This window comes from Malaclemys terrapin, chromosome 4 (assembly GCF_027887155.1).
Source record: "Malaclemys terrapin pileata isolate rMalTer1 chromosome 4, rMalTer1.hap1, whole genome shotgun sequence".
Taxonomy (NCBI): domain Eukaryota; kingdom Metazoa; phylum Chordata; order Testudines; family Emydidae; genus Malaclemys; species Malaclemys terrapin.
This window is the reverse complement of record NC_071508.1, coordinates 24,662,122-24,686,939: the sequence shown is the minus strand read 5'-3', so window position 1 is coordinate 24,686,939 and position 24,818 is coordinate 24,662,122. Positions and strand designations below refer to the sequence as shown.

The following is a 24,818-nucleotide window of genomic DNA, read 5'->3' as shown; positions in this document are numbered from 1 at the left end:
GAATTGTACCTTTCAGCTATTGACACGTGTAATTAAAAACTAAGGCCCCAATCCTGCACTTGAGGTGTGCCTATGCTCGTCGGGGCCTATAAACGTTGCTCAATGCTTCATACTAGACCTCTAAATATACTGTGGCAGATTTAAACATTGACAGATGTGAATCTTTCTTTTTAGCAGTACCCCCCCTGAAAGAACTGAGCTTGGTGTGGTCCAGTGGATCGATCACTGGAGTGGACTTGGGTTCTAATCCTGACTCTGCCACTGTCTTGCTGGGTGGCCTTGGGCAAGTTGTTTCCCCTCTCAGTGCCTCAGTTTCTCCATTTGTAAAAAAGGCCATGCTGACCTTCCTCTGTAAAGTGCTTTGAGCTGTATTCATAGAAAGCTCTGTGTAAGAGCTAAGTATTGCGTTGTTCTGCCTACTTAGCACTGACGTGCTGGGATTAAAAATATTTTCCTTGCTATTAAATGCTGTGCTCCACCCTGTCGGAAAAGCCACTTCCAGCAGAGTGAGAAGTTTGGGTTCCAATAAAAGACATTTTAAAGATTGTTTTTGGCCTTGGAAGCCCAGAGCTGCCTGTATCCACAATGAAAAGGTGGATAGCCGCGCTTTCCAGCCCTCTCTGGGAAGAACCAGACTAGCTGGCTTGTGAGCCGTACAAGCAAACCTAGCCCATCCAAAGGAGATGGCCTGGGTGGCTGCATTCCACAGCAGTGCAGTGCAGGAGAGACTCTGCACAGTCAGTATGTAATTGGAGTTTGAGCGATTACGAAGAGGATTTTCCCCTTAATGCCAGCTAGAGAGACCGGCACATGAACAAGTAGGATGGCTGGAATTAACTGGAGGACATCACTGAGTGTGCAGTCAGACCTGGCTCTTACCCTGGCTTGGGTAAACTCGCCTCCCCAGCCCCCTTCTCAGCCAGTTAGGAAACACCCCGTTAGTTTGTTGCAGACGGGGTTTGAAGAGGGTTTAATGTTGGAATAATTCATTTGATTAGTAAGCTGCTTGCAATGTTTGATAATATTTTTAGACGGGGCAGATTTTGCTAAGCTGCAGAGTTCAGATGAGCTCCGTTAAAGCCGGTCTGGGGATTACTGTGGTTAATTCAGCACTTGGTTTCTTTAGCAACCGATTTCCCTGTATCCAAACTCGCCTTTCTAGAACTGAAAAATCTTGGTGCAGATGCCAAGACAGGAACCCTTTTGAGAATGAAAATGGCATTTGCCTACAACATGATGCAAAGGAACTGCCAGTGGGGGCAGCATTAGGAATGGGAAAAGGGGGTTGGGTGTATTGGTGGGGATTATCCGTGCAGCATTGGTGACTGCAGAGGGGCTGTGTGGGTTAGTGATAGACCATCATGTAACCTCTCCTGCTTCTGGTCAAATCCCAAACAAGCTTTTTTCAAGAGAATATTCATGTGGAGGAGGGTTTAATTTGAAATCACTTTGGACTAGAAAGAGGCTTTTCCCATGACTCTGTTGATGACCATGCCATAGTTACAGTGAACTTGGATGATTTTGGGGATGAGAGCTTCAGAAGCAATGGCCCAAGCATATGCCAGGCACTGATGAAATGAAGCAGTTACCTGCTCTTTTCACAAAGTACATGTATATGCTTTTCTCCTCCCATGTTCCTAGCCCTGAAAGCCTCTCCCGCCTTTAACTCAGTCTAAGAACATTCTCAAACTAACATTTTAAGCTGTTTTAATGTCTGCAGTTGCTTTGGAGGGCACCCCCCTCCCATCTTGGTTTTAAATTCTTGTGGGAAGTGGGAGCTAGCATTTTTAAAGCTGCTAATCTTTCTCCCTAAAGATAAGTCAGTAATGTTGTGTATGAGTTCCCCCTCCAATCAGCTTGAAAAACCCCACACCTTCTTTGAGGAAGATTGTTGCAGGCAACAGGCCATGAACAGAGTCCAACAAACTGGTCCTGGATTGAAAATTTAGTGCATTCTTTAACATCTGATTGTCAGCCTGCCAGCTCCTGAGCTGCACATAGAGTACACTAACTCTACCTGTTTGTTCTTTATCTGTCAGTAACCAGATATTCTAGGACATTGCTGTTGTGATGGCCTCTTTATTATTTTCCACCTAAAATAAATCAGTGTAAGATAACTGCAAAAGCAAACTGTGTAAACTATATTTAACTACTCCAGTAAACCAAATTCATCCTGCTGCACGCATGTCACATGATGTCTGCTGGTAAATCCAGACTCGAGGACATACCAAACTGCAACAATCCTGATAAGGAAAAGCAAGCTAAAAAAAGTTACTTTCTGCAATCACAGCTTTAAAACATACAGCCGCCTTGGTTGGGTCTAAGATTGTCTTAATCTGCTTCTAGTGCAAGTGGGTTGTGCTCTGGTTTCTGGATGCCAGTACTACTGTTTCACTAGCCTGAGGGTTCTTTCTTAAAAGTTAGCACTTATTATGAAGAGCAGTGTCAAGGTAAATTACAAGAACATAGCATGGAAGTTTGAAATGGCTGTTACTAGAGCCCTGTGTGGATACCAAATTTGTTCCTGTGTCCGATCCACAGATATCAGCATCCACAGATTTGCAGGGCTTTAGGGTATGTCCAGACTACCTGCATATGGGTGGGTAACTATCGATTTATCGGGGATCGATATATCGTGTCTCGTTAAGACGCGATATATTGATCCCTGAACGCGCTCAACATCGACTCCGGAACTCCACCGGAGCGACCGGCAGTAGCGGAGTCGACGGGGGAGCCGCGGCCGTCGATCCCACACCGTGAGGACCCAAGGTAAATCGATCTAAGATACTTCGACTTCAGCTACTCCATTCACATAGCTGAAGTTGCGTATCTTAGATCGATTTCCCCCCCCCCTCCCCGCAATGTAGACCAGCCCTTAGATATAAAATTTAGTTCTTCATCCATCTGCGATCTGCAAAAATGGTCCACGGATTTGCAGGGCTCTAGCTATTACTTTGCCTTGAGCCCTTGTCTGTTATGGACAAACGGAGGTGTCACACACTTCATGTGGTAAATGTAAGCCCTGTCTACTAGTCTGAAAGCCCTGGCTGTAAAAACTACCATGCTGAATATGTTTGTATAACTTAATGGTGGCCAAATTGTTTTCCCTGCTTGTGTGGAGAAAACCGCCATGGTTCAACCTTGGTAAGGAGTGAGCTTTTGTTGTCCAATTCCCACCATTGCTAGCACAGGTTCAACTCTACTCGGGTAGTAGCAGTGGGAGCCAGACTGTAGATGACTTGCTGGTGTCCACTAGCATTTTAAATAGTCACTTAGATGTTGGGCTGAGTGGCTCTGGACAATGGTGATTAAAACTCCAGTGGCCAAAGGAGCCCTCTCTTCACGAATGCTCCTGCTCTTGCTACCACAATACAGCCCACAGTGGTAGTGACAGAAAACTATTGGCGAAAATCCCTGATGTAAACACACTATAGGGCCTAATGATTCAACAATCTTCCTCCAGTCACCCCAAAAGAACCTGCATCCTCTTAGAAGGAACCAAGTTTTAGCCTTGAATTTGATTATGATGTCTCTGTCCATACTGACAAGAATAAACTGGTATGACATGGTTTAGCCACAGCCATGTTTAACCATTACTGTTCTTGTGCGGTCATTGATTAGAACTTGTTCCCAAGAAGGCATCCTAAAGTAACTGTACCTACTTGAGGGTCGATGTCATTTTCAAGAATCTTATCACAAGGTTCTTTCACTGCTTCAAATCCCATTCATTGTAAATTACAGTCCCGGACAGCGCAGTAAGCCTGGCAGTTGAGTAATGATGGCAAATAAATTGCTCAAGTGTCTCCTGTATGACAGTGACAGTGCAGACTGAGCAATCTGTCCCCCGTTACTGTAGCGCCTCACAATATTTTATTTCTTTCATATTACTTAACTTCTCTGCCTCAGTTCCCTATCTGTAAAGTAGGGATAATCTCTCAAGCTGGGAAAACAAGCCTTGCAGGTGTTTGTCCTTGTTATGCTCTTCCTGTATTCCCACTTACTGAGAGTGGGATGTTCAGATATATTGAGTCAGATTAAAATCCTTTTCAACCAAGGCCCCCCCCCAGGGAAAGTCCCTTCATGTTGGCCCTGGTACAAACACTTCAGCTGCAACTCTTATTCACGCAACCTGCAACAACATGCACCCTTGCTACTGTTTATCTTAGCTATTTCTGTTCTGTTCATATTCTTATACCATGCCCATCACTGTGGTATCTGAGCACGTAAGATGCCTATCCCCTTGGAATCTGGCTGCAAACAGACCAAAATTGTTGTACACTTGGTTTTTAGCAGTGCTTCCTGCAGGATTTCTCTGGTTGGAGCAACACAGCTGCTCACTGGCCTGAAGGGCTGTGATAGTGTTACTCCCATTGTGTATTTGGGCTCAGTGGGTGGACAAGTTCTCCTTGGGGTGGGTCACCTTGGATTAAACATTTGTTCTTCCCCACCCCTGAGGTCCATCTCAGTTTGTACCTCCCTGCTTCTGAAAGCATCCAAGGAAGCTTTTGGTTTTAATGGTTTTGCAGGTCTAGTTTGCTGTGTAGAACCCCCCTAATACCACCTGTCTTGACTTTTTAATATTTTCTTCAGGACTCTCTTCTAACTGTGCTGCACCCTGGCTCAGTGGGGGGCTTTGTTAATCTGCACTCAGGATGATATTTCATCCCTGCTAAGAGGTACAATTAAATCACATTGCCTCACAATCAATGAAGGGGTCAAACAGGACCAGGGAACGCTTTGTGGGGTTTATCATCATATATGGGACTCTGTGCTCCACTTCTGTAGGTTGCAAAAGCAAACCAGTATTTACTGACTTTTCAAAGCCAGTTTTATTTCCCATTTAAAGAGGTTCTGGGGAAGAGATTTTCAAATACTGTGCCCAAAACTTGCACTTGTTTCCCTTTCACATCTTCCTTATCACCACTCAAGGTAGAGAGCAAGAATGTTCTCACTCTGATCATACAGTTCCAAAAGCTGAATTCTGAAGCAGTTTGGGACTAACCCTGGCACTTTCGTTTTCCTCTCATACTAGGATTTTATGAGAGAGAGCAGGCAATAGAGTCCTGAACTGAGTCTCGCTGCTGGATGAAGTGGAAGGAGAGGCCAGCTAAGAGCTCTGATTACAATTGAAACATCTGTAATAATAGCAGAGGAAACTGAACATTAATACAATGTCAACTGCTTTTTGTTGAAATGTTCTTACTTTTCAGCTTTTACCCTGGTGTGCCAGGTCCTCCTTTAATATAATTTTGGGGCTTGCAGTGTTTTTAGTCCACGGGATGCTTCTTCCCCCCTGGGGTAAATGTCTTTTGAGGCCCTGTTCACACTTCTACCCTGACTCTTGCCATTGCATCTTCACTTGCTACCCAGGCTAACCAAATCAGTGCACAGTGTGACGCTTTAGTTTCAATGCGTAATCTGCTGTACGAGTGACACCTGTGCTTTTGTCACCAGCGGGTTTGCCGATAAGGGATGATCCCCCCGTGTTCTGTGTTTGAAGGATTACTCTAACCATTCTCGGTTTGGGTCTCAGGGAGCCTGGGAAGGGTTCAAAGAGATGTTTCAAGGTGTGCAGGGCCGTATGCTGGATCCTTGCTTAACCTGGGGTATCGGGTGACTAATCGGCATTAACCTGCTGCTGACAGAAATGACTGAAGAGAGAATAGCCATTCTTGAGCAAAGTGTGACTTTGGTTCCTTGGGAGGCAGAGCTGTTAGCTCTGGTAAGGGAACATTGTGTAATGCTCGTTTGTTACTGCAGCAGTGGGGACAAAGAAGGGAGCCCATGGGCAGAGCAGAATGAGTCACTAGAGCGTTTCCTGCGAATTTCTGTTGTTAGCTCTTACTCCTTTGCACTTCTCAGCAAATCCAGTTTGCGGATGACATGCAGGAGTTCAGCAAGTTCCCAACCAAGACTGGCCGCAGGTCCTTGTCTCGCTCCATCTCGCAATCTTCCACTGACAGCTACAGCTCTGGTAAGTGTGGGCCTAGCCTCGCTCTGGTTTCCCTGCTACAGTCCCTCCCATCTGGAATTGGAAGCACTCAGCGGGGTGTGGGGTGGGGTGCAGTATGCAAATAATTCTGGGAATTGCCTCCAGCTTGGATACTGGTCACGTTTCTTCACTAAGCCAGAAAGGCTTTTGTCTTGCCAAGGCTTCTCTTCCCCAGGTGCTGACTCAAAAGCCCGTGCGAACACCTGAAACTGACAAGTCTGTCCGCATTCTATTACATCCTGAACTCTTTGAGTGGTCCTTACCTTCGCTGTTGGAGTGGGCTTTGCAATGAAACCAGACATCCTGAAAACAAGAACATTTCTCTTGTCTAACGTGCAATTAAAGCCAATCTATTCCTGGGTTAGAGACTTTATGGGCTTCCTTCTTCTCACAACTCAAAACAACCCCTTTAAAATTGTTTTGACCATTTTCAAGGCGTTTTGAAAATCTTAACAAAGCAAATCCACTTATAGAACATTTCATGTTCTGCTAAATCGTAAAACCACCTTGTCCATGTTGGCATTTACACTCATGAATGATTAACTTGTTAACAGAGCTGTCTTTAAGAAATTAGAGAATTTAAATGCAAAATTCTTGTTAGACGTTTGTTTTCCCTTGCAGTGTTGGCAACATAGACATTGCAGCCTTGTGCTAGCTCATGACAGACAGGAAGTGAAACTGACTAAAAACGCAGCTGGTAGAAGGTAATTGGCCTGTTGAGCCTCTGAGAGTCTCATGTTGTGTTTCTTTCCTGGTTTAGCTGCATCCTACACAGACAGTTCTGATGATGAGGTCTCCCCACGAGAGAAACAGCAAACCAACTCCAAGGGCAGCAGCAACTTCTGTGTGAAGAACATCAAGCAGGCAGAGTTTGGGCGCCGGGAGATTGAGATAGCTGAACAAGGTAACGGGATGTCTTCCGAGCCAATTGGGCTGTATTCCTGGTTGGTACCATAAACCAAAACAGGGTATATCCTGAAACCTCCAGTTATGGTCAGCAAATATCTTGATGTTCTCCTTGAGGCATCAACAAGCCATGTAGGAAAGAACTGAACTCCTCCGACAGGTGGTGTGTTAGTGACAAGCCATGCAGGGTTTTAAGTAACCAGTCTGGTGAGCAGCAGGAATGTTCTGATGGATTTTGATGGGGAAGTTCGACATGTGAAGATCTCAAAGCACTTTCCAGAAAGAAAAACTGGTGGCACCAGCAGGCTCATTTCGTTAGATTTCATGAAAAGTGTGACTTGTATTTTAAAGTGGGATTTGATGGAGCTTGGCTGGTTCAGGGAATGATTAAGGATGTGCCTTCAAACTCTACCCACCCACGCATTGTCCAAGCCACAGAAAATGGAAAAATTCCCATTGTAAAGGTGCTTGCAGGATGACCGTCTTGGGAGGAAGGAATGTATTATAATATGCTCTTACCTTAAATACTTGCTTTAAAATGCCCCACTCTGTTCCTGGGTATGTACCAGTCTGACTAGATGGACAGGTAGGGGTGCAGGAGCTGGCCTGGTGTCCTGGCAAAGAGGCCTGTGTGGGGAATAACCACTGGTGGACAGAGACCTCGTTAAAAACCCTCTGTTCCTTTCACAGACATGTCTGCTCTGATTTCACTCAGGAAACGGGCCCAGGGAGAGAAACCTTTGGCTGGAGCTAAAATAGTGGGCTGTACACACATTACAGCACAGACTGCGGTGAGTACTCCTTGGGCTCAGGGCTTTGTGGGTGGAGGGGAGGAGGAAGAACAGAGACTGGCTTTTCCTGTTCTCTGTTATCTGTGCGGATAGTCTTGGGAACTTTCTCAGCCCTGGGGGAATACGAGGAAGTGTTTCAATATTGCATAAACACACATGAGCAAGTTGTCCCCATTTTCACACTTCCTAGAGGGGTGTGTGTAACTGCCCTGCAGCTGCATTTTCCAATATGGCTGCTCCAGGAGCCCAATCAGCAGATGTTTCCATTCTTCAGTGCAAATAGTCTATGGTTGAGTAACACTGTTCCCTTCCTGCTCTGTGCTGGAGTTCCCTAAATCCAGACGGCCATTACAGCTTCCTCTTGGGCTGACTGTGGGTTTGCCTCTCTCCAGGTGTTAATTGAGACGCTGTGTGCGCTGGGGGCTCAGTGCCGCTGGTCTGCTTGCAACATCTATTCCACTCAGAACGAGGTGGCTGCTGCCTTAGCTGAGGCTGGTGAGTACTGTGTGAGCAGCAGGAGGGGAGAGATATAAGCGCAACTTACGCCGGTTTCGCATTGCGCTGCCAGTGTTTTTGTAAATACCATGCTCACCCAGACTCCTGATTGCCACTTCTCAGCCCCGTCTGGAGAAACATTCCAGGGAGTTCACAGAGCTCCAGGACTACTTAGGCGTGACTAGATTACCCCTAAACAAAGGGCGAGTTTGGATACTCTGGACAGCTTAGCAGTGCCATCTCTGCTCCTGCCTATTCCAAATTAGTTGGCAAGCCAGAGGCGGTTGCTTTTACTTCATCATACATTTCTCTGGTGCCTTTCAAGGAATCCCAAACCGCTTTGCAGACTGGGTGTAGGAATCACGCTTCATCCACCACGTCAGTGCAGTCATTTCTGGGGTGGGAGACAACAGTTATTCAACAGTGCACTGGAACATGGTCCAAGAGCTCAGGGCAAGTTTATACCACTGGCTTGCCCTTGACTGAGCTTGCTCTTCACCTCTGTTCAGCTGCACCTGTTCTCAGCAATGTTAGTGTAGACTTAGGGAGCCGGCGCGGGGTTCAGCAGCATAGGAACCATCTCGCATGTGTTAGGCCCGGGCTGCGGTGTCTGCCGGCCTCGTTCAGCTCCCTCCCAACAGAGCAGCAGCAAATGTCTTTATTTGTCTCCTCCCCAGGTGTTGCTGTGTTTGCCTGGAAGGGGGAGTCGGAGGATGATTTCTGGTGGTGTATTGACCGTTGTGTTAACATGGATGGTTGGCAGGCCAACATGGTAATGGGAGGATTTCCCAGCCTTTCCTCTGCTCCTCCCATACAGAGTATTCCACTGCCTGGCCTCCTCCCCCAGAGCACTACTTTGGTTTCCAAGAGCTGTTGTTAATGGAAAATATATTAGATTACCTTGTGGTTTTCACTGTCCAGTCGTCCTCTTGTACGACCAGTCCCTGGGTGTATCAGTGGAGCGTTTTTCTGTCTCTGCATTGAACGGGGCTGAATGCTGGTCAGGAAGGGGAGTTTGCAGAGATTGTGAGCTTCTCATGCTGTGTTTTAGAGCCTATGGCTAGACAGCCAAGGTGAACTGTCTGTGGGGAGGAGAGGAGACTTGCATGGTGTATGACTAGACAGAAGTCTCAAGAGGCCTATAGATATTATATGTATTGGGGTCTAAGCCACGCCCAAATAGTCTGATTTAACTCCGTGACTGGAGTTCAAACCAGGCCCTGTGGTCCGTAGCTCAGCAGTACATCCTGGAAGAGCCATGCTTGTGGGTCCTATAAAACTCGCATGCAGTTCATAGGGGTGGCCTGTCCAGTTTCTTGGGATCTGCTCCCTGACTGGGATCTGTCTTCCTCCCTCACCTAGGAAACAAGCCCGATAGCAAAGCTGTGTCTAAGCCTTTCCCCTGGGATGGTTACTTTTTGAGTTGGGCATAGACTTCTCGGCTCCTGTGTGAGCATGTGCAATGTTTAGATACTATTAATGCCTCTCAGGCCAAAGATTGGAAGTGGTATACAAGCAACCCTTCCAGTCCCCCTGTGAGTCAGTAGTTATCCCATTTTACAGAGGGGAAACAGAGTCAAGTTACATGCTCAGAACCATACAAGTCTCACACCTGGGAATAGAACCCCGGAGCAGAAATTCTATTTTAATGGGGCTTTTCTGTAGCTGCCAGTGCCCTGGCTTGCTGGCAGTGGAAGGACTGAATGTCCTTTGCTTTTCTCTGCTTGTTCCATAGATCCTGGATGATGGTGGAGATCTGACCCACTGGGTTTATAAGAAATATCCCAATGTTTTTAAGAAGATCCGTGGCATCGTAGAGGAAAGTGTGACTGGTGTGCACAGGTAATGGACCCAAGGGCAGCCAGAATCTAGCCCTTTCACCACTCTCTTGTTCATGGCAGGCAGCTGCTGCTGATTTTATTCTCCATGGTATCTGCTCTGGCATGGTAGCTAGAAGAGACTAGCAGTCAATGTACTTTTTCTGATTATGTAGGTAAGGCCTTCAGGTTTCCCTGACCCTTACTGTTCACACATGCACTATGATTGCCTCCAGGAAATGACAGAAAATCATAAAGAGCCTTAGGCTCTGATGTCAAGGTGCATGCTTTAGCTCTGCAGTCACTTCCTCTGCTGTACATGTTTGGCCCTGGATTGCATCTGTCCTGAGAGCCTGAGCAGCTGTGGATCTGTGTGTTCTGTGGCAGTTTGCATCCTGGGCTGCCAGCTCCCCATCACTAGTGCTAGGCTAGGAGGTTACAGTGGTCCCATCTTTCTCGGGGGCATGGTGTTAATTTGGAACCCGTTTGCTTTGCTGTGTGCAGATCTCTAGTTTGTCTAATGGAACGGTTTCTGAAGTGTCCTTTCTCCCTGCAGGCTGTACCAGCTGTCCAAGGCTGGGAAATTGTGTGTCCCAGCCATGAATGTCAACGACTCTGTCACCAAACAGAAATTCGATAACCTGTACTGTTGCAGAGAGTCCATCTTGGATGGGTGAGTCTGATCCTTCAGGATACACAGCCATTCCCTTCCTTTAACTTGTGCTGATAGATTGGTCTTTCTCTGGCTTCAGTGGCGTTTAAATCAGACTCTGTCGTGTCCTAGTTGAATGTTGCAGTGTCTGGTCACATGATGGGCTGTCGCTTTGGAGTATCACCCGATGCAGACTGCTCTGTCTGGAACACTCGGAGACTGACTAATCCCAACACAGGTCTGTTTCTGTCTTGTAGCCTAAAAAGGACCACAGACGTGATGTTCGGAGGGAAGCAAGTGGTAGTGTGTGGCTATGGTGAGGTGAGTTCCATGTATGAACATGAGGCAGCATCTCTCCCTGATGCATAGGCAAGACCCATCCTTTCCCTAGTGTTCATTATCTGTCTTTGACTAGCAATGACCTCTTACCCTTGCTAAGAGTAGGAGCATTAGAAAGAGTTCATACATAATAGAAGGAAATAGTGTCTCTCTAGACAGTTTTCCCTATGTCAGTGCATGGCTGACTGCTGATCCTGGAGGAAATTGTTTTCAAATCATGGGAAGATGGATGCCCACTCTGTCGTGCTTGTGCAGGAAAGCCTTGCTAGAAGCTGCTGAGACATTGTATACAAAGTTTCTCTGTTTCCCAGCTTGCTTGGAGATTTGCCTGAATTGCTATTTCAACACAGGCGTTGCTGGTAACGCTCTTGCATGCCAGTGTCAGAACTATAGGGGTAATGGTGATTGGATTGGTGTGGAATGGAGCTCTGGACTGACTGCATCCCACACTGCTATATCTTGGCTATATAAAGCAGGTCTGTTATAATGAAGTGATTCTCTTGTTGAGTGGTTTGAAACTCCCTGATGTCTACAGAATTCCTGGATGTACGTTTATGGGGCGGGTGGGTCGTGCATCTTGCTTGTAAATCCTTCTGGAAGAGCCGGCACAAAGCAGGGATCTGACACCTTGCCCCGTTCACATGCTGTGTGTGTGTGTGTTTACCTTACAAGCTGAGTCCACTGCAGTGGAGGCCCTGGCGGTAGCAGTAAATGCTCTTCTCCCCAGGAATATGCGTACTAATTTGTTTATACACCAAAGGAGCCCAAACTTTGCCCAACCAAAAGGCTGTGTTGGCAATCTGCCAGGGACTCGAGGGTTGCATGTAATTTGCCTGTCTGCTCGGAGCAAGCTGCAGCATTGCATGCTGGGGGCTGTAGTCCCTCAGGGTGGCTTTGCCATATTAAATATGAGATGCCAGAAGCTGAACTATGGGGCCATACTGACTATCCCATACATGTGCTAAATAAAATGGGGGGGTCTGTTACAAAGCTATGAACATACCCATGTTCTCTTCTTTAAAAAAGTGCAGTTGGAGGTTAATCCCGGCCTAGGTCTGTGTTTATTTATTTGAAAAAGAGAAGTTAGCTGTGATCTCTCCTCTCTGAACCCTTGTACCTGCTGGATGTTATGCCCAGGCCATGAATGCCAAGCAGGTGATCTTGGAATGACACTTCTGGGAGGGGAAGACTGGGCTGTGAGGGGCCAAGTGCCTGTTGCCATGCATACTGTAAAGCTGATGCAGCCCATTCCTGCTCCTGAACCTTGGCATTAGGCAGATGTCTGCGATGAGACTCTTGCTCGTAGCACTGCCATCGGTGTAAACAAACAGGTGCAGCTCGTCCATGGGGACCTACTGGGCCCTGTGTCTGGAGGCTCTTCATTGCATTGCAGGTTGGGAAGGGATGTTGCGCAGCTCTGAAAGCCCTTGGAGCCATAGTCAACATCACAGAGATTGACCCCATCTGTGCTCTCCAAGCCTGGTAAGAGATGAAGTATTAAATGCTGCTGAGTGGAGCCCCTGTTCCTTTACTGTCTGTCTGGTCTTTGAGCTTCATCGGAGGGCTGACTTGAAGTCAGGCTGCTCAGGAAGATCCTTCCTCCACCCGGAACCTCATAACCCATGGCTAGTCTCATGAGAAAGTATATGTCTCTCGGGGACCTTCCATCATTTGTGCTACCATTTGAGTGCATGTATCCTTGGCCCAGGACAGCCAACTGGACTTAGAGACCTAGATGCCTTAACATTAGCTAAGATAGAAGAATGGCATGGGACTCCATAATCCTCTTGATGCCATGTTGGGTGTGCACTCCCAGTTCTCTCTCACTAGCCATGGCATTCACAACCACAAGCTTTCACACAGGCCCCTTTGCACATTGTCCATCTTGCAGTTACTGCACTCAGGGTATGGGTGGGAAGCCTGCTACTCTGATGTTACCTGATCAGGGTAGATTTTTAGCTAGTCTGTTGCATTCCCTCCTGGCTTCACCTTTCCAGGCTGTGCTGTGCAGGCAGGCGGGGGTGCTACAATCCATCTTCTCACTCTGCCCTTTTCCTTTCGCCAGCATGGATGGCTTCCGGGTGGTGAAACTCAATGAAGTGATCCGCCAGGTGGATGTGGTCATAACCTGCACAGGTACGGAGATTTGGGGGGAAAGGTGGGGGGTGATGCTTGCTTCAAGCTCCATGGAACTGTTCCTGGGCCTGTGTACTTGGAACAGGAATCTCTATAGGACTTCCCTGCTCCACGCACATCAGAAAGTAGGTGATGGGCTCCACAATCAGGAAGATGTACTGATTCCTGTGCTTAGACACCTCAGTCAACATATTGCACATGCAATGTGGGGGTACAACTTGTGACCTTGGACTCCCAAAACTCCTTGCCCTCTATGTGGGGAGCTAGAGCAGCTCCTCTGCTAGTTTAGCCTGTGGAGGGAGCTGATCATGCCTGAGCAGGTCTCCTCTGGCACTTAACGTAGCTGGGGCAGTCATGAGCATACCAAGGGGAAAACTGGAGTGGAGGGTGGGGGAAAAATCCAATCCACTGCTGTGTTGGTGTCAAAATGTGAGCTCCACCTGCTGTCCTCAGTGCGTCCAGGTGAGTCAAAGGGACTCCCCCTTACCTTGGGAAGGGTGAGATTGTAATGTAGGGGGTGCACTTTTTTTCTTGCCATTTTGGATTCTCGTTGCTGCCTGGGTGACCTCACCCTCCACAGCCACCAATGGGAGCTCACCCTGGTGAGAGGCACTAGGAACTGATCTCCCCAATACCACAGCCAGCTGATGTGCAGAGACCACACCCATGGCCCTCTGATCAGCAGAAAGCATAACCATTCCGCTGCCAAGCGCTCCAGCCAGCTCTGCCCTAGTGCGTGTGGGCCCAGTGCACCAGCCAGTCGTGTTCTGGCAGAGCCTGTGAACCTTGTGCCTGGCTTTGGGGCAGAAATCTTCAGCACCAGCCATAGAGAGAGGGATCAGGAGGCACAAGTTACAGCTGTTTGGGCTCATCTTAGCTTCCCCCTCTTTCTCTATAGGAAATAAGAATGTGGTGACCAGGGAACACTTGGACCGAATGAAGAACAGCTGCATTGTGTGTAACATGGGCCATTCCAACACTGAAATTGATGTGGTGAGTCTCTGCTGCGTACCTGCCCCATCAACCTTTCCAGCAGCAAGCCCCTGGCTCACTGTTAACCTCAGACTAACCTGCTTCTGGCAGTCCTATCCTCCATGCTCCTGGGTTACTTCCTTCCCCCTGGGACCCACTTGCCTTGGATCACAGGTAACTGACTCCTGCTTGTTTCTCTCCTCATAGACCAGTCTCCGTACCCCGGAGCTGACCTGGGAGCGCGTCCGCTCACAGGTGGATCATGTCATCTGGCCGGATGGCAAGCGAGTGGTCCTGCTGGCTGAGGTATGTCCTGGAAGTCAGGACTGAGAGGCTGCAGCCGAATATCTGGCCTAAAGCATCACATGGCAGGGGGTCCTGTGTCTGTTCGTAGAGTTTCTGCAGCCCAGGAGATGACATTGTGGGCAGTGGTTTGAGATTGGGATGTAGCTCAATACAAAGACTATAGAGTAACTACAGAGCAACCTGTGTGGCTGGGAAGGACTTTGAGCCTGGGGGGACCCTGTAACCATGGACTACTGCAGTCAGCGCTTTCTTGGTTTGATTTTTCTCAAAGGGGTGCAGGGTTACCTATCATATATACTGGTCTCTCAGCAACACAGTTACTAGCTGGCTTGCTCTTTGCCCATCCATGCAAGCCAGACCCAATATCTGTCTTGATTTGGGAAGGACCCAATGGCTACAAAACACTGCATTTCTCTTCCCTTTCCAGCTCGTCACTCCCACCTTCCTGGGCACAGAACAGGCCTTGCAGTTGGAGTGACTCTGTCTCTCCCTTTGTCAGGACCACACCGATTCTCTGACCTTTAGCTAAGGACAGGAACTGCTCTCACCCATTTGGGTGGGAAGTTAGGGCCTCCAGGATAGCAGGACACTGCACCTTCTCAAATAGCTGGGCAAGACCTGCCCCTGCCCCAGGGAGTGAGACTAGATATGGAGCGTGGACCCCTGGGAGGGGTCAGTAACGAGGTTGGGCTTTTTGGCTTCATCAACTAGTAACCCAACTAAATGGGTGAATCTGAAGCATCGGGGGTAAAAAATTCCCCCCATTTTCATAACTCTAAGCCGCCCCAGTGTAATGAGTTCACTGTTCCTCAACGTCTTCATCCTGTTGTCATTTTAGGGTCGTCTTCTCAATCTGAGCTGTTCAACAGTTCCCACCTTTGTTCTGTCTATCACCGCCACCACTCAGGTATGTAACTGGAACCATCAACACCTGCCCGCCTTGCCTAATGCTGTATCTCGAGGTGTGAGCGTTAGCGTTTCAGGGTCTCATGTGGTCTTGGGGTTCGACATAACCACTGAGCAGTAGGAGACACTTTCTGTAACATACAAAATTTCAACCACTTGAGTTTGCATTTTAATTTGTTAGAGCATTTATTTCTTTGAACTTTGGGTAAAATAAATTCTCAAATCTGTTTTTTGGCTCTGAGGTTAAAATGATTTAAATCATCCTTGGTAGCAATATTACCTCGAATGGACAGCGATCACCACCACCCCTTGTGTTTCTTGGCACGTGGCTGTCTCTGTAAACAGGATTATAAACACATACAGCTATGCGTTCGGCTCTTTGCCATACACAAAATCAAGGCAGTCCCTGGCCCGATCTAAGAGAAATGCAGGGAATGCAATACACTGGGGAAATCCAGAAGTGGCAGATGGTTAAACTTGTTATAAACGAAACTCTACCCATGGGCATTGCAGAAGGGAGTTTTGGTGTTATAGACCAGTAGCTGCACTCCTTTCCCTTGATGCCAAGTTATTTTCATGCCAGTCGAAACACGTACAATGCCAGCATTTTGGACCAGCTGCTGTAAATTGGTGGAGCTTCAGTGACTTCAAGGGAGCTCATATCAGCTGCAGAGCTGGTCATTTCTCTTTTGAAGGGACACTGTCAGATTAAAATGAATGTCCATTTAAAAAGAATTTCCTTGCCCGTGACTGATTGCCTTAGATTTTTACAAAAGATAATTTTATCACTGATTTACTTTTCCACTATGTCCGAGGGCTGTATTTTTACCTAGCATTCAGTTGGGGGCACTGAAAACATGCTGGTCAGTTTCTCTCTGGTTCTCCAGCACCAGGGATCCTGCAGTAGTTGAATCACATGGAAAGGAGGTGAGATTATCTTCCAAAGGGAATCATTTATCAGGGATGGTATTGTAAAGCTTTTTTACAAAAGCTAGAGCTTGGACCTCACTGTCCTGCATTGCATCTGGCTATTCTTGTGTGCCTACATGTCGTCAGTATCACAACATCCACACATGTCATGGTCTGGCCTCTGGTCAGCTCTTCTCTGGCCCCATACTGTTGCTGAGCTCTGTACTGGTGACTGACTTGTCCTTTCTGATCTCTGCAGGCTCTAGCTCTGATTGAGCTCTACAATGCTCCCGAGGGACGTTACAAGCAAGACGTGTACCTGCTCCCTAAAAAGATGGGTGAGTAAAGGAAGCTACTTGAGCCCCGAGTTGAAGTGGTCCCCAACCAACAGAGCTGTGAGGGATCTGGTCAGGGCCCAGCAAAGCTGTTAGAGCAGTGGTTCTCACCCAGAGGTATTTAGAGGTCTTCCAAGGAGTGCATCAACTCATCTAGATGTTTGCCTCGTTTTACAACAGGCTACATAGAAAGCACTAGCAAAGTCAGTACAAACTAAAATTTCATAGACAGTGACTTGTTTATACTGCTGTGTATACTGCACACTGAAATGTAAGTACAATATTTGTATTCCAACTGATTTATTTTATAATCATATGGTAACAATAAGAAAGCCATTTTTCTGTAATCACCGGCTGTGCCACTTTTTTTTTATGGCTGGTTTTGTAAGCAAGTAGGTTTTAAGTGAGGTGAAACTGGGGCTACTAGACAAGACAAATCAGACTCCTGAAAAGGATACAGTAGTCTGGAAAGGTTGACAGCCACTGTGTTAGAGAAACCACAGTCTCACCAGACTCTGCAGAGATCTCTGGTCCACGTTTCCTGCTCCTATAAGGAGCAATTTATGCAAGCTAACTGTGCATGATTGTTTGGCAGGGATTGCAGGAGGCAAGAAGTTTGAGGTGATGCATATGCACTGTCAGCGAGTTGCCTGTTTTGTGTAACCAGTTGGATTGGACCTGTTGCCTTTCGCACCCAAACCTTTTCCTGACACCAAAGAGCTAGTGACAGCTTGTCCTACCTAGCAGTTCTTTAAGCTAGATGCCCTGTCTGATTGTTCTTCCGACTGAGTGGGAGAGTCAACAAGATGCTTTTAAATATTGAGGCCGAGACTCTTAGCGGTAAACTGAAGGTGATTCCAAGGTCAGGCTGCCTTACACATCAGCTCAAGGTGTGGTGGTGGAGTGAGTGAGCTGCTCTGAACAGAGCAGAATGACTTGAGGCTATAGTTCTCCCCTGAACATGCAGTTTCGATGCGTCAGCCAGCGTGAATGTGTTCAATTGACACTAACCATGTTAACATAAACCCAGAAGAATAGTCTCTTTAAAAACAATTCTTCCAGGGCCTGTGTGCAGTTCCCACTTGTGGGATTGGTGTCCTCAAGTAACGACACAAGTGGGAAGTGCAAGAGATGACTACTGAAGAAACATTTGCCAGTAAGTGGCCTTTCTTGGCACACTTGAGGCTTGACTAAATACATAATTTCCCCAGTAGCCTGTAACTGCCATGATCAGTCATTTAAATACCCACTTATTCCTCTAATGTATTGTAATGGGGTTGGCACCCACCCCTCGTGAACGCCCCCTCTGGTTGGATGTGTCTGTGGTCTTTAAACCAGTCCTAGCCCTGCCTTCAGGCTCTGTCCCCCACCCCTCCCCGGGCTTCCTCACTGCAGGCAATGGTTTTGCCCTCTTAGTCTGTTTTGGCCCCAGTCTTCAGCTGGGCCTCCTTGACAGTTCAGTCCCCTTCTGGGGGTTTAGTGCTGTCTAATTGTAGGCCCTTCTCCAGTGGCCTAGGGGGGACCTGGGCCCGCTCACTACTCCGGGCCCCGGCTTTCACCAATGTCTTACCCTTAGCTCAGGGCTCTTCTAAGCTCAGGCCCAGTAGTCAGCCAGGAGCTCTCCCGTGCTCCCCCTGTCCCTACTAGCACTGGGCTGTCTGTTCTATTGCACTTCCTTCAGCCAGCCACATCATCCACGCTCCTCCAGCTCTAGTGAGGAACGGCCTTGTGTTTGGTTCTGGCCTCTGTAGCTCCTTTTTATATGGTCCTCCTGGATGCTGATTGGCTGTTCCAGCAGCCCCTCTGGTTGCTTCCTTGCAACCACTCTAGGCTGCTTGAAGGACCTCTTCACTGCTCCTTTCCTGGGATGGGTGTTGTAGGAACCTGACACCTCCAGCAGGGGCCTTTGGGCCTAGTCCACCCCATCACATGCATGTTAACCTCAGAATTGCATCTGCTCCAACCCCTCAGACAGAGACCAACACCTACAAGATCTTCACCAAGCATTCTCAAAACTACGATACCCACACAAGGAAATAAAGAAACAAATCAACAGAGCCAGACGTGTACCCAGAAGCCTCCTGCTACAAGACAGGCCCAGAAGAGAAACCAACAGAACTCCACTGGCCATCACCTACAGTCCTCAGCTTAAACCTCTCCAACGCATCATCAGTGATCTACAACCCATCCTGGACAATGATCCCTCACTTTCACAGACCTTGGGAGGCAGGCCAGTCCTCGCCCACAGACAACCTGCCAACCTTAAGCATATTCTCACCAGCAACCACGCACCGCACCATAACAACTCTAACTCAGGAACCAACCCATGCAATAAACCTCGATGCCAACTCTGCCCACATATCTACACCAGCAACACCATCACTGGACCTAACCAGATCAGCTACAACATCACCGGCTCATTCACCTGCACGTCCACCAATGTTATATATGCCATCATATGCCAGCAATGCCCCTCTGCTATGTACATTGGCCAAACTGGACAGTCACTACGCAAGAGGATAAATGGACACAAGTCAGATATCAGGAATGGCAATATACAAAAACCTGTAGGAGAACACTTCAACCTCCCTGGCCACACAATAGCAGATGTAAAGGTAGCCATCTTACAGCAAAAAAACCTCATGACCAGACTCCAAAGAGAAACTGCTGAGCTCCAGTTCATTTGCAAATTTGACACCATCAGATCAGGATTAAACAAAGACTGTGAATGGCTATCCAACTACAGAAACAGTTTCTCCTCCCTTGGTGTTCACACCTCAACTGCTAGCAGAGCACCTCACCCTCCCTGATTGAACTAACCTCGTTATCTCCATACTGATATATACCTGCCTCTGGAGATTTCCATTACTTGCATCTGAAGAAGTGAGGTTCTTACCCACGAAAGCTTATGCTCCCAGTACTTCTGTTAGTCTCAAAGGTGCCACAGGACCCTCTGTTGCTCTGTACAGTGCCTAACACATTGGACAAGTACTACCATAATGAACATGTATAATAATAATAATACAGCTGCAGATGTTTTCCGTATGAAATGTACAGTCCTTTTTCCAATTCAAGCTTACCCTGTTTGCCCCATTGCATTAATATTAGATATTTTTTGCAGGTGGGGTAGAGTTTGCTCCATGCTAAAATTGAAGAGCCTGAAAAGTTAGCTTCTAAAATGACTTGAGCTCTGGACCCAATCACTTGAATACGCTATTTTTTCCTGAATTCGTTACACTGGGAATCAGTGAACAAGTTATTAAAATCTGTGCAGTTTGCTCCTAGCCCTACGCCCTGCCCTGCTAAGATGTACCTTGGTCTTAAATTTGATTGCACCTCTGAACTCCTCGTTAGATTTTACATAGGCCTTATCCTGAAGTCTAATCCCATCTGTTCTCTCTAGCATCTTATACCTTGCCCATCACTGTAGTATCGAGTGCCTTCCAGTCGCGCATTAAGTGACATGACTTAACATCTGTCACGTGTTTGTTGGTTCTGTTGAATGTGCTCCTGTGTGCAGGGCCACCAAACTCAATTGCCCATGGTTTCATCTTTACTCTTCCCAGATGAATACGTTGCCAGCTTGCACCTGCCTTCATTTGATGCCCATCTGACAGAACTAACAGATGATCAAGCGAAATACCTGGGACTCAACAAAAACGGGCCTTTCAAACCCAACTATTACAGGTAACATCTGTGTGAGGGGGATAAAGAATCCATCTTCTGGTACCTTCTGAGGCCTCTTCAAGCAGTAGCAGCATGGGTTGTGCCTCTTGATTGCAGTGGCATGTGGGTATGGCGGTATCGTGCTGCTTCTCGGGGCGGGGTAATGTCATCTAGGTGGTTGGGACATGGACCAGCTGTCTGCTTAGCTAGTTCTGGGTTGGATGATAGTCGCCCAGACTATGAGTACCGCTGGTGTTTGGCAGGGTGGGGAATGCACAGCACTGGAGAGGGACAAGTACTTCCAGATACATGGAGGTGATGGCTGCTCTCTGAAGGTGCCAGATGTCCCACCAATGATGTGGCTTCTAGTATGGTACCTGTTGCCTGATTCTGGTCTCCTTTCCTTGCGTTTCAGATACTGATGGACCATAACACTGAAGGACCAGACCACACGAGACAACTTTAGAGAAATTATTTTTAAAGATCATTTTATTTTGTTTTACTCTTTTCTTTTTTTAAAAGCTGCTGTTGTTTTTCTTTTATCTGTCTGATTTTAATGTCACTTCTTTGTTTTACATTTTCACGTGATCGCATCTCTTTGTACGTCTGATCTTGGCAGACAACCTGGGATTTGCTTACTGCTTTATGACTGAAACCTGGCAGTGGGGTTTCAGACTTTCACAGATGGGAAGGGTTTCCTTTCCTGACTATGAAGGGCAATTCATTCCCACAGTGGCTTTTTACCTTTCCAGTGCACCTTAGTCTTAGTTGGGATATTTGCAAACACTGAGATGCTGTACTGTTTTTTTCTGTGTGGAATTATCTGCAACTTCTAAATTGCCTTAATGAGCCCAGTTTTTAGCTGCTAGATCAATGCTCCTATCCCTGTCTTGGAGCAGAGTGGCACCTAGTGGCCAGTTAGGGTAAAGGTGGGTGACCCCAGACCGGGTTTCCTATGTGAACTTGGGATGGTGCCAGGTAAGGCTAAGCCCAAGTGGGTGTTAACTAGTCTATTTCAGGGTGCTAATCTGAATTTGAATGGGGATCACCTACCCCTCAGACTCCTTGTCTCTCCTAGGTTTTAAACTGCATCTTATTTAATTTCAGACCATTTTTCTTTATTAAAGCGCTATTTTAAAGGAGAAAGTGTTTCCAAGTGGAAACACTGTGGCATAGTCGGGCAGCAGAGAGCATGCTGCAGCCTCTTCAGCCATGGGCAGGCCTGACCAGAGAGGGGCCAACATATGGCACCTCCTGTGAACTCCTCCGGGCTTCTGAGCACAAGTGTGTTGAACACAGATGACCCTTTCTGCTCCTGTCCCCTTAACGTGTAGAGTGCAGGGGATGTTCTGATGACTTAGCAACTTTTCCATCAGCTTTAACGGTGAGCTCTCATGTTGAAATCAAAATCCTCCAGTCAGTGGACCATTCTGTAAAGCACTTAGCTCCACTCAGAGCCGATGACTCTTGGAGGTGGAATCCCTGGCCAGCTGCACTGCTGTCTTCTAAAGCGTTCAGCCAATCACCTCTTCTTTCCCCAGCCCAGAAGTTGGCAGGTTGTCTTATTTCATCTGGTTCCCCATGTTATGGTCTCACTATGGAAGGGCCTGATGCCCCATGGTTTTCAGGTCTGTGTTCCAGGCCTAGCTCAACAAAGATCACAGCACAACAATCCAGATTCCAATTCATTGCTCAGTGACATGTAAAAGGGAAGGAGTTTCAGCTGCAGCGGCCTAAAGGCCCAGCTCCAGCTAACGAGGGTGTTTCTTCTCAGTTTATGGCATCAGTCCAGCACTTCACGAATGTACAGGTACAAAGACAATCGAGATGCTGCAGTTGGGCGTAGCAAACACCCTTGACCAACCCTGTGCTCCCTCGCCCCCCTCGCCCAAGTACACAAGATTCATTCCTAGCACCACTTCTGAGGAACCTCCCCGTGTTTGTTTATGGGTGACCCCGGCTGCTTTCCCTCTCTGGGACTGAACAGCTCCTTGCTGATGAGAACAGGGGTGGGATTAAGATTTCATCCTCCAAAACCTCGCAGCACTTCCAATAATTCCCCCTTATTCCTCCAGACTCTTCTTCACAACCTTGCCCAGCTCCTTGATCATCTTTCTTGCCCCCTCTCCTAGATAGATTCTTGATTTCTCATTGACTCACTGCTGCATTGGGCTGACTCAGACTGCCAGGGCTGGTTCCCAATGACCTTACCGAGTCTGCCCATGTACCCCCCTCTGTCCCCATAACCTGAATTTCCAGCAAGATGCAGCTGGGTTTGGAGTGATGAGCCCAGGATCCTTTGGGGGCCCTGCTCTCCTTTCCTTGCTCAGGGAAGAGGATGTGGCCAGGAGCACAGGGAAGCTCCCACTCAATCATTGCTCCAGTCTAGGGGGTTTGCCCCATGCCACAACTCCTGGCTTTCTTTCTGCCTCTGCACTTCCTGCTCGCATAGAAGTTCTAGTATCCCAGAGCAGGCTTGGTTCTCCCACACTAAGCCAAACAGAGTCTATGTACCATCCTAAATGTTCTCCATCATGACTGTCGGGAGGGGCCCCTCTGTTCCATTTGTCAGTCTCAGTGTTACAGTGTCAATAGGAATCTTAGCTTAAGGGCTCCATCTCTGTATAAGCCATGTAACGAAAAGGACACAGGGGAACAATTGGTCTTACGCCTAGAGAAGCCTTGATTCTGTCAGAGGGAGCATGTTAGCACCAATCCGGGTGGGATAGGTTTATTTTGTATATGAATGATTTTTAATGGATGCAATATTAATCCTTGCAGATGAGCAATAAATCATTAAAGTCTAATTAAAAAATGATTAGAAAAACACTTCTCTTGCCTTGTGAAGTTTTGTTTAAAGATCTAACGTGGTGGCCTTCAGATCAGTGAATCAGTTGCTATTATTACCTAAGGCACAAGAACAGAGCTACTTGTCTACTTAAAATCGTAGACCATACAAACAAATCGTGGTGCACCTCACTTATGATACCTCAGATGGTGGCATGTGACTGCAGTAATTAACTGGTCATGTCCTTGTAGATGCAAGCTTGTCACCCACAGACCTAAAAATCTCTCCCTCTACAGTTGCTAGATTCATGAAAACACTGTGAAACTCTTCTGTGTATGTAGATTAGCACCAGTGAGAGAGGATCTGACATTGGGCTTTGTTACAATCCCACATAAGGATTTTTAACATCCTGTGTATTGGGTTCATACCATGGCCAGCAAATTAAAACCAGCCTCCCTTTGAGGTTGTCATCTTCTCCCCCTCTCCCGCCAAGAGAATCTGCTGTTTAGCTCTGCCTTTGACCCACTGCCATCTGGTTTTGTATTTAACCTGCGTGTCCCTTTAAAATCTTTCTTGAGATGCCTAAAAGCCCAGTGCCTTGCAGTACTGTCACATGGGTGAGGGTTGAGCTGTCACTTTCTATGAAACCATCGCTGATGAACAGACTCCCTGAACTTCCCTTTCCGCTCTGCTGCTTTCTGTATGGATGTGGGATGCTGAGGTACTAGTCAGTCCCTCATTTTGGTGCTCCCTGAAGACAATGGGTTCAAAATCTCAATACTTCCTTTCTCCCTGGTCTTGTTTTACATAGAATGGTTCAAATTAATCTACCAACTCCCTGGACCTCTTTTGCCTAAGAGCAATGTACAGAGGAGCAATGTGCTAGGGGAGAAAAAGTGGGATGGGTGATCTGGTTTGTATTCCTGGCTCTGGTACTTAGTGTGCCTCAGTTTACCTGCTGTACAGCAGGGATAACTTTTACCCTCTGTAAAGCACTAATCTGTGCATAGACAAAGCTAAGTTGTTAACAGGTTCCGACTGTACTATCTCAAAGTATATATCTCACAATCCCTAATGAGATACTTCACTGCAGTCCTGTTTGAAATCTAAGCAGCCCCTCATGAACCTCTGTTGCAGTCACATGTCTGCACTGTACATGTCTGTCTGCCCTGTTCTTGTGAGGTTGTAGGATATTGAAACTGACAAGAATCCTGTTCTGGTGATTTCAGAGAATAGGAATTTTGTCAGTTTCACCATCATGCCTACTGCAATTAATTTTGCTGAGTGGGATGCTGAGAACCGTAGGGCCCTGCGCTAGTCCGGCTTGCTGGTTCTAATAACTTATTTTCCATTATGAAAATATGGGCATCCTAAAGCAACCTTTTAAAGAGGGTAGGAGTTTAGGCTTTAAAATGTTAACTTCAGCTATGCATGTGTCCTCTAAAACTATCAAACTAAACCAGGGCTGCTTATAGATGGAGCACTTAAGGCAACCCCTTAAAGCCCTGTCTGCACCTGAATCTTTTGCTGTGGCAACTGCCTGTTGTTCCTGGAAGCTGCCTTGCGTTCATGTGCAAAGCTGCTTCCTGTGGTGAGTAGACATTCCTACCCCCTCTGCCATTGCTCCAAACCAATGCGGTGCAATTAGAGTTCCCCTCTCCTAGGACTAAGTCGCTGGGTTAATCAGACACATAGTTGGCAGGGGTTAAAGATTACACAGGAAATTACTTCCACTGGATGGGACTCAAGAGACCTTAGTTTTAATACCAGCTCTGCCACTGGCCTGCTGGTGACCCTGGGCAAGTCAC

At 47.2% G+C, this 24,818-nt stretch overlaps 1 protein-coding gene across 3 annotated transcripts in view; it reads left to right on the top strand.

Annotated features, from left to right (window-relative positions):
• The window catches only part of AHCYL1 (adenosylhomocysteinase like 1), a 40,748-nt gene extending 17,697 nt beyond the window's left edge, over positions 1-23,051 (top strand). For 2 of the 3 annotated variants that reach the window (XM_054025199.1, XM_054025201.1), the window contains exons 2-17: positions 5,863-5,974; positions 6,753-6,896; positions 7,589-7,689; positions 8,082-8,184; positions 8,862-8,956; positions 9,920-10,026; positions 10,558-10,674; positions 10,911-10,974; positions 12,386-12,474; positions 13,058-13,128; positions 14,027-14,121; positions 14,308-14,406; positions 15,245-15,313; positions 16,481-16,559; positions 20,123-20,243; positions 20,638-23,051. In XM_054025199.1, coding sequence (XP_053881174.1) covers positions 5,863-5,974; positions 6,753-6,896; positions 7,589-7,689; positions 8,082-8,184; positions 8,862-8,956; positions 9,920-10,026; positions 10,558-10,674; positions 10,911-10,974; positions 12,386-12,474; positions 13,058-13,128; positions 14,027-14,121; positions 14,308-14,406; positions 15,245-15,313; positions 16,481-16,559; positions 20,123-20,243; positions 20,638-20,644 — 1,473 coding nt within the window. In that variant the 3' untranslated portion in view covers positions 20,645-23,051. Of the gene's footprint in view, positions 1-5,862; positions 5,975-6,752; positions 6,897-7,588; positions 7,690-8,081; positions 8,185-8,861; positions 8,957-9,919; positions 10,027-10,557; positions 10,675-10,910; positions 10,975-12,385; positions 12,475-13,057; positions 13,129-14,026; positions 14,122-14,307; positions 14,407-15,244; positions 15,314-16,480; positions 16,560-20,122; positions 20,248-20,637 lie in introns of those variants that run through there. The other variant, XM_054025200.1, reaches the window with a different exon arrangement.
• The last annotated feature ends 1,767 nt before the right edge of the window (positions 23,052-24,818 follow it).